The 9,476-nt window shown below is 41.8% G+C and overlaps 1 protein-coding gene across 2 annotated transcripts; it reads right to left on the bottom strand.

Moving 5' to 3' along the window:
- Positions 1-318: 318 nt before the first annotated feature.
- LOC117443593 (cytochrome P450 4V2-like) lies at positions 319-6,493 on the bottom strand. Of its 2 annotated transcripts, none has more exons than XM_034079482.2 (9): positions 6,419-6,493; positions 5,982-6,172; positions 5,837-5,906; positions 5,607-5,733; positions 5,340-5,513; positions 4,974-5,076; positions 1,528-1,662; positions 1,055-1,234; positions 319-930 (listed from the first exon to the last, which is right to left on the bottom strand). In XM_034079482.2, exons 2-9 carry the CDS (start codon positions 6,139-6,141, stop codon positions 761-763), a joined length of 1,119 nt encoding a protein of 372 aa, XP_033935373.1. In that variant the 5' UTR covers positions 6,142-6,172; positions 6,419-6,493; the 3' UTR covers positions 319-760. The 2 variants fall into 2 exon arrangements, with proteins under 2 accessions (XP_033935373.1, XP_033935374.1); XM_034079483.2 differs by lacking the exon at positions 6,419-6,493 and adding an exon at positions 6,285-6,361.
- Positions 6,494-9,476: the final 2,983 nt, after the last annotated feature.

Raw genomic sequence — 9,476 nt, 5'->3', positions numbered from 1 at the left:
AGTCTCACGACGGTATTGAGACATTTATTTCCCGTGATATCGCGATATTCGATATATCGTTACATCCCTAATAACCACTAGATAGCATGATGACACTATATTAAAGCTGACCACAAAGAGGCGATTTATTCCTTGCTTTTTGGGAAATTACGGGGATTTCCTATCAATGCAATAATGACTTAACAATATGATTACTTCATAAAAGTAGACATGCAATCGTTTGTCTACCTAATTCATGCTTTCAAAAGCCACTTCCTGCCATAAATATCAAAACTGAAATAATTCAAATAAAGGTTATTTTTTAAAACATTTATTGGACTTGAGCCAACCTTTTAGCAAACATTTTCTTTAGATGACAAAAAGTACATTTCTTAATAGAATGGGTACACAAATGTAACTGTTAAGCTGGATGGCAGTGACTAAAACCAGGGACGAAGCACCATCATCAAAATGTATTTCAAAAGCTAAATTTGTTAAAGAAAGTTTTATTAACCTTTAACATTAGTACCAAAATACTGGCATTGCTTAGCTCTTCTTAGCAAAATAATACCTACAATTAAATTACATATTTTTTGTAATTATAAAGACTATAATGGTGAGAAGATTGTAAAATCCAAACACCAAGATCACAACACTACCTGACGCTCTAAGACCATTTAAAAAAAAAAAAAGAAAGAATCCACCACCATGAGAGCGGTGTGAATAAAGATCACAAAGGTCAATGTATTTAGTGCATATCTTCTATCAACCTGAGCAGGTGCTAGTTTGATAAAATCCTCTTTTCCAGCTGAATAATGATGCCCTTCTCTGGTCGCAGGATGAGCTCTCCTAAAGGCCGCAGATCTTCACGTTTCTGACTAGCTTCAACACTAAAGTTACGCAGGATGGCTGCCAAGATCACCTTTTCCTCCATGAGAGCGAAACGCTGACCTGAGGGGGATTACAAACAAACACAATCAGTGGTTACTCTCCAGAGAATCTCTGAGGAAAATATGGAAAATATGCTTAACAGATCTGATCAACTATAGACAATCAAACCTTTCCCGTTTCTTACCGATACAGTTGCGGAGTCCAGCGGAGAAGGGGATGTACGCATACGGAGGCCGTCCCACTGCATTCTCAGGCAGGAAGCGCTCAGGCCTGAACTCCTCAGGCTCAGGGAAGTAGCGCGGGTCACGGTGGAGAGCATATGTCACAACGATGGCATTTGCACCTTTGGGCACCTTGAAACCATCTACAGGTATAAATAAACTGAGTTACTGTTATAGAACGGTGGGTCTTATTGTTCTACTTTGGCCATCATCCCTAAGGATTTAGATAACTTTGTAATCATATTTTGTATTGAGGAATAGGTAAAAGGTGAAATTGCTACAAATGAATCCAAAGTTCAGTAACAAAGGTCAAACAACATCATATAATAAATGTAATCTCACAAATAAATAATGTTTCAGGTGAAAGACTGGCCTACCCTGGCTTCTTATCTAATACATAATTTTTTGAATGTTTTATTGAAGTGTGATCACTTACTGATATGGCAGTCTTCACCAATGTTGCGGGCAAAGAAAGGCACAGAGGGAAACAGTCGCAGGGCCTCCTTGATCACACACTCCAGGTATTTGAGCTTCTTCAGGTCCTCTATGTTAGCAGGACGGTTAGATGTACCTTTGTCCAATAAACAAAAACAGTGTTAAAGGGAAATGGAAACACTTTTCAAACTGCTTTCCATGCGACAATATTCCCATTAGCAAATGTATTTATCTAGTCTATTTCCAATGTAAACGATCAAGATACGCAAATTAATTTTTTGAAATACGCGCCTAATGACCTTGGGCGCTTCCATCGATCCGGGACTTTCCCAGTGACGTCACTGTGTGGGTACGGCTTCCTGGGCCAAAGCTCAATACAGCTGCAAACAACATGGCGTGCAATGCACCAGTGGTTTCCAACAAAAGAAAACGGTCGTCAGGAGCGTATTGTATTGCCCCAGGCTGCACAAATGGTTTTTATACAAAGAAGGAAGAAGTACATTTCCATAGGCTGCCACTAAAGGATGAGAAGCTGCTCAAAGCATGGGTTATTTCCATGAAACGGTCCGATCCGCCGCTGAATCAGTACGCACGTGTGTGCAGCGAACACTTTACAAATGACGATTATGTCCACAAAATGAGGTTTGATGAGTCTGGATGCCTGGTTCAATACAAAACATCGGATTTGAAGCCAGGATCTGTTCCCACAATATTCGATTTCTCAAACGTGAAGTTCGAGCCACCAAACGAGCTGCTTCAGCTGCCGAGAGAGGTAAATATTGCAGCACTACCAGATTACTAGCTCACACGTGTATTTACTGACACAGTGTGACTTTACTAATTTATGTATATATATTAGGGCTGTCAAACGATTACAATTTGTAATCAGATTAATAACAGCTTAAAAATTAATTAATCATGATTAATCACCATTCGAACTATGTCCAAAATATGCCATTTATTTATGTATATTGTTGTGGGAATGGAAAGATAAATGAAAGATGGTGGATATATCCATTTAACATACAGTATCTATGTTTATTATAACATTTTTCTGCGTGTCAAAATGAAAGACAACCCACACACCTATCAATCATCAAACCGTGGGGTCTTAATTCATTACGTGTTGATTTCTATCAACGGGGGAGTACTTCAGGAAAGTCGACAGAGGGGGGGGGGGGGGGGTACTTCGTGACCACAGAGTGTGAACGTTGTAATCAGCTGTCTTAGCGCAGTTCTCCAGTGAAGGGGGGGGGGGGAGTCTCCCTCCGTAGCCGGTTGGCGTAGTTTTGGCACAGTTCCGTTGTACAGACCGACGTTAACAGCAGCCCTGTCTGTGCACACGGAGACCGACTCTGTCGTCCGGTGATCTAACCGCCTTCTGGAAAAGCTTCCCAAGTACGTCGGTACGCAAATGCGCTTTGTGATACAAGTGACGGTTTGCATTTCAGATTACGCACATAACCTGCATACCAGTTATGGACAGCAACAGCCCCTTTGCTAACGGCTTCCTCCACTTCTCTTGAATTAAGGGTGCTATTCTTAAAATCAGGAGCGTATTCACACCTGCTTTCTGAGTCCTGTGCATTTCATTTAAAACAATTAAATTATTATTAATTATAAAGAGCATCAACAAACATGAGGAGTAGGCTGAGTTTTTCTTCTTTGCTGTATTTACATTTTCAATTGTGAAAGAAAAACAAATTATTTACAAAAATGCACAAACTAAGACTGCTTCATCGACAGGATGAGGGGGGCGGGGAGAAGATATAAACAACTCTGTAATAAAAAGTAAAAAGAGGAAAATAATAATAATATTGTTTTAAGCAATCATTGAACATGGCAGAGTGAATGCAATGCTGTAATATCTTAAATAATGTGTTGCCATGCTGAACGGTTGAGGCGTGAACAAGAAGGCACCTCACATATACCTCATATCACCTGTCTACTACAGCAAAAGTATTCTCCGTCGGGACTTCCTGCAACAACACCACGCCGTTATCAAAGATGTTCTATTGAGAAGACGATCACTACGTGACAAAAGTTTTCAAAACCGTGGCTACTGAAATCAATCTTACTAACTGCTGTCTGTGCAATTTACTCCGCGCGAGTTGGCAGACTTTATTTTGCTTACTTTAACATCATTTTTCATGGTGGGGCTAAGCCATTTCTTGGTATGGGTGTAGCCTAACCCAGCCATACCCTGGTGCTGCCACTGGTGGCACGTATGGGGCGGGCCATTCTGCACATGCGTTAAATGCGTTAAATATTTTAACGCAATTAATAAAAATAAAAAATTACCGCCGTTAACACGATAATTTTGACAGCACTAATATATATATATATATATTATGTAATAATGTACTGGAACTGGTGGTATCCCACTCGGCGAGTTCAGAACCGTCGGTACTTTCGGCGGATTCCGGATCGTATGCCACTCTAGTATTAGACCGAATCGGTTCATAAGCATAGGCTATGAGATGCCTGGTAACTGTAGATGCTTCCACATCAATGTCATCTCCCGACGAATAATCAAATTCATCGTTCAAAACGTCGATCTCATTGCAAAATTACTCCATCGCTGCCATATCTGCCACGTTGTGTTGACTTCCGGTATGGATACCCGGAGCGAAGACCCACACAGTGACGTCACCATTTGGGACTCCCCTAATGGCAGCGGCCAGGTCCCGGAATTCCCCACCCGGCCGGCGGATAATTAATTTTCTTTTGGCGAGTAATATCATATACAATAAATATTACGATCAATATCCATTGTAAAATGAATAAACTACCGGAATATTATAGCTGTAATGGTGTTTCCTTTCCCCTTTAAAGTCAGAACGCAGTACATAAACCTCACAGAGTGTAAATGAGGTCAGACTGCTAACGTTTTGCACTTTCTCCTACCTGTACTTCTATATCCTTGACATATATTCTACTTCTATGGTAGATAAGAGTTTGATAGTACTACATTGTTTAAGTGACACACCCCATTGATATGTTGCTTTTAATTAGGAGTTAAAAAGTCAATGCTTTACTGCATACATTTCAATAGATGACCTGACCTTTTATCTAATTTGACAATTATTATTGGAAGAAATTGATTATATAGAAATTGATTGTATAGAAATCTGCAGTTAGGTAATGTAACGTTTTTAAATAGGCCTATAACAAAAATATAGAACATCAACCTGGTGTTAGCTTAGCATCAACAGAGCCATCCAGCTTACGTCGTGGAAAAATGCTTTGAGGCCATCGTAAATCCACAGAGGACTGAAAATAATTAAATTCTTCTTTACGTTTTTAGGCAAATATTTCACAGCTAATATCTCTGTATAAGCCCCATTAGAATTGTATAACGGATACATCTGAGTCAAAAGGCCTTTGGCAAAACAAATGATGTCATGAAAGTGGGAAGGTGTGGTATTTGGGAAGAGGGCATGTTACCGAACACCTCCTGGAGCTCTTGCTGAACTCGGCTGTGCGCCTCGGGGTGGGCGCCCAGCAGATGCACGGCCCAGTTCATGGAGGCTGCTGTAGTGTCATGGCCCTGCAGAAAAAGGGGAGTTGAATACAAATAACATAAAAAATACATACGACTGTGAGGCTGGGTTAATTGATTTTGTTAGGACCACTTGTGGACAGAGAAAAAAGCTTGAAAATGAGCCATAAAATAATAAAGTTATTATAGTGAATGTGTTGTTGTACACATTCAGCAGACACAGAGAAGCGTTAGGAATGTGCATGTATGTCGAGGAGAAATAAATACATACATACGTACATATTCTTAGTTGTATATTTGTATCCACCAACCTCAAACATAAAGGTGTCCACTTCCTCCTGAATTTCCTGATTGTTCATCCTGTTGCCATCTTCATCTGTGGTCATCAAGAGCATGTCCAGAAATGCTCGTCTTCTCTTTGTGCCATTGTCAAAGTCGTTATCTGATTCAATATGGGACATTTTCTCAGATCTTTCATGTATCACCTGAGAGGAAATGAGGGTTAAGGCTGAATGCTTTATATTGATTAAACAAATTCTCAACATCTAGATGTTCAAACCACAGGCTCCATTACTCACTTTGTTTGTAAAGGAGTGCAGGACCTTGAGTGTCCTGTCATGCTCCCGCCCATCACCAAAGTAATTGTACATAAAGTTAGGCCAAAACCAAGGTGTCCTCTGTCTGCGGCTGATAATGTCACTCATCCTAAACACACAAAGTAAGGATGGAGGCAATATATTCATAATAATCATACAATTTGACCCAATAACTCTATTATTGTCTGTGTTGTGATGAAAAGAGTACTCACTTGTACACACTCTTAACATATTCTGAATCAGAATTACTCTGGGCGTGAATCTTCTTTCCCATTGCGGTTTCTGAAAAATAAATGTTGGATATTTGTTGGACATCTTTCTTATTGTCCTAGTCACATTCACTTCAAATATACTCACCACAGATAATGTCCAGGGCACACAGGGTAATGTGATTAAAGCAGTTAAATGGACCCTTCCCTGCCTGCTTCTTCAGCTTCTCCACCAGGATCTCCGCCTGCTCGTTCATCACTTCCAAGAACTCTGTCAGGATGGAGAAGTGGAAGGTGGGGGTCAACATCTTCCGCCGCTGACGCCACTTGGGGCCAGTGCTGACCCAAAGAAGAAGACAACAAAGAGAGTTAAAGGGTTAGGAAGAACAACATCCTATTTACATATCCTTATATAAATCTTAGGTCAAGGTACAGGATGAAACCAAATTACAGAAGTGGCAATGATGAACTTTCGGTTAAGATGTTCCCTTTGACATTTTAGAACATTTAGGGAGTTAGTTATCGACGGCTCCTCTATTCTCAACACATTTGTTGTTGTTTTTTATTTTAGCATCTGCTACATACCATGCTTGTACTCATCAATACTGTTACGGTTGCTGTTTGTCTGCTCATTAACCTGCCTGTGAGTGTTTTCAGCTGTGTGTGATTATGTAAATGAGCTGTGTGGTTGCCCCAACGTCATTGGCTGTCATCTCCTGGTCCACTTCCGAGGACACTGATTGGAGCACGCCGGGCCCGACGTTCTCCAATCCCTGTGCAAGCCAGCGCACACCTGCTGGAGAGGACTACAAATCCTGGGAACTATCACCACTCAGGAGGCTCTGCTGCGATCAGACGCCTCACAGAGATGAAGCCTTATGAAGCTTTGAAACTTTCCAGCCAATTGGTTCGCAAAAGGGTTCATCTCATGAGGCGTCATCATGGGCTTCATTTGAACACAAACCCCCCTGTTGGTCAAAGTGTGTAAAACAGGCAGATTGGACATCTCAACAGTGTGCTCATCTCATACCGAGTCCCCAATGAGTAAAGCCTTAGAATAACTCTAAACAACGAACATTAAATCATATTTTCATGTTAACAATATTGTATTTATTCCAGTTTAATGATTGTGATTGAAAAGCCTAAGGAGGCTGGTACACATTGCAAAGAGGGATTTGTATTCCTTAATAATATTCGTAAACTTAACCATGTTGTAGCCTGAGAAAGGCTAAACCATATCAAAGAATACATTTATTAACTACATTATCTCATTTAGCTGTAGCTTTTATAAACAACAACAAATTCGTATTGTTCAGTCGTTGAACCAGGAACCCTGCGGTCATGAGTCAACTGCTTTCCAGCTGAGCCACAGCACACACACTAAAGCTCCCTGAAAACACTGCAACATATGTATTCCTGTATTTATTGATGTTTTTATTCCTACATTTATTTATGCTTGTATCTATTTATACTTATGACATGTTCCGACCTCTATAAGTGAGGGTCTGAGCTCTCTTGATTCCATCGTGTCACCGGGCCCGGGTACAGGAGGGGTAATATGGTTCTTATTATATACATCCATGGGTATTATGAGCGTCGTGGTTTAACGATCTGAATTGCTTCCTGAAGCAGTCACGTGGTATCGACAGGCAGCGAGGCTTCGTTTGTCATCGATGACGTCACTGGCCCAAAACGATACAAGCCTCGAAATATGCTTCACAAAAAGCTTCGGGGATTACTCGACACACGCTCCGAAGCCTCGGCGCAATACGTAACATCACTAATGGACACTACCGACTGTGTTTGGTGCAACATATGTGTGTAGTGACGAGTGTCAACATATGGACTTAGTGACGAGTGTCGATATATGTGTTCAGTGTCGAGTGACCACTTATGTGCTTAGTGTTGAGTGTGGAAATATGTGTGTAGCGTAGTGTGCTTAGTTTTCCCTCCTTCAGCTGTGTTTTCTTACAGCTTCCTTTATTTAGTTGTACCACTTTTAAAGTGAGGTTTTGTTTCATTTTCTATATTAGTATTTATTTCTTCTGTATGCCATTAGACTCATTTTTAAGAGTCCTCCCTTAGTTTGGTTATCTGTCAACCTGTGCCCTTTTGGCCCTTTTGTTTGTTTCAGGCTGCCTGCCTGCCATTTTGTTTACCGCTGCAATTTACAATAAATCACTTATAATTATACCAATACCAATCCGGTTGTGTTCTTCCCTTTAGTTCCCCTAGCCTAATAGGGACCGTAACACGTGGGGGATCGTCCGGGATCTATAACTTAATTCCTGGGGTTATAAGTGGTTTTTTATTGCTGAGAACAATTTGGTAAGGTGTGCAGTTTTAGCTGAGTATGGCAACTTTTGATTTGGAGTCGTTTTTGGTCTGTCCTTCTCATGAGCAGTTAGTTTAGTGTCGTAGAGACGATCAATATGAGATAGCGCAACATTTCAGTCTCGCAGTGACTAGGCAAACATTAAAAAAATAGTTAAAGGCTCTGGTGGTGGATGAGTTGGTGGAAAAGGGTTTTCTGGTGTTGCCTGCTCAAGCTGAGCTCACTGTGCCTAATGTCCTTGCTAAGGGAGAGGGTAGTGACAGCAAGGGGAGCGAGCAGCACCGTCCGCGCCGCCTCGCTATAGTCCACCGTCTCCTGGTAGTCTAGATCTCTGGGAAGGGAGTAGACTCAAGGTCCGTCTCGCCCGGCTCCAGTTGGAAGCCAAGGACAGGCAGCGTCAGTGGGAAGCTAACGACAGTGAAAAATATTGCATTAGTGCCGGTTTTCCGTGAGACTGAAGTGGATGCGTATTTTGGTGCGTTTGAACGTATTGCAGCGGCACTACGGTGGCCGGCTGAGGCCTGGGCTCTGATGGTAACGTGTAAATTACATGGGAGAGCTCAGGAAGCGGTTGCTGCTCTTTCGCTGGAGGACAGTCTAGATTACGACTTGGTGAAGGGGGCCATACTTAGAGTGTATGAGTTAGTCCCTGAAGCTTACCGGCAAAAGTTTAGACAACATAGGAAGAATCCTGATCAAACGCACGTAGAGTTCGCTAGGAAAAAGGGAATGTGTTTTGCTAAGTGGATTGCCTCATGTAATGCTACAGATTATTCTTCCTTTAGGAATTGATCAAGTTGGAGGAATTTAAGAAATGTTTGCCTGAGCACATTGGAATGTACGTGAATCAGCAAAAAGTACCTTCCCTCTCTGCCGCTGCTGAGTTAGCCAATGAGTATGTGCTGATGCATAAATATGTGTGTTCCCCGGTCTCTACTGAGAGATCGCGCCGTGTATCAGCCGCACCATCTACTGAGCCGTGGAATGTGTCTAACGTAAAAAGAGAGGAGAGAGAGTGCTTTTACTGTCACCAATCTGGAAATGTCATCGTCAACTGCGCAACTCTGAAGCGGAAAGAGCAGCGGCAGAATATGTCTCCGCCAAATGATGAAGCTGTGTCCGAGGAGAAGCCAGAAATTGTGGCTCCCCCTCCTCCTCGTGAGGATGTCGTGAGACCAGCGCAACACGCCGGCTCAGACAAGCCTCTAGACTTCTCGACACTCCCGGTAACCCGAGAGCGTCAGTTAGTTTATCGAATCCTGGTGTTGGTGTTAGCGCTACAACATGTTAAGATTCATGTTGGACCCA

Source organism: Pseudochaenichthys georgianus, unplaced genomic scaffold (genome assembly GCF_902827115.2).
Source record: "Pseudochaenichthys georgianus unplaced genomic scaffold, fPseGeo1.2 scaffold_633_arrow_ctg1, whole genome shotgun sequence".
Lineage (NCBI taxonomy): Eukaryota > Metazoa > Chordata > Actinopteri > Perciformes > Channichthyidae > Pseudochaenichthys > Pseudochaenichthys georgianus.
The sequence above is the reverse complement of the archived record's forward strand: the minus strand, read 5'-3'. Positions and strand labels throughout refer to the sequence as shown.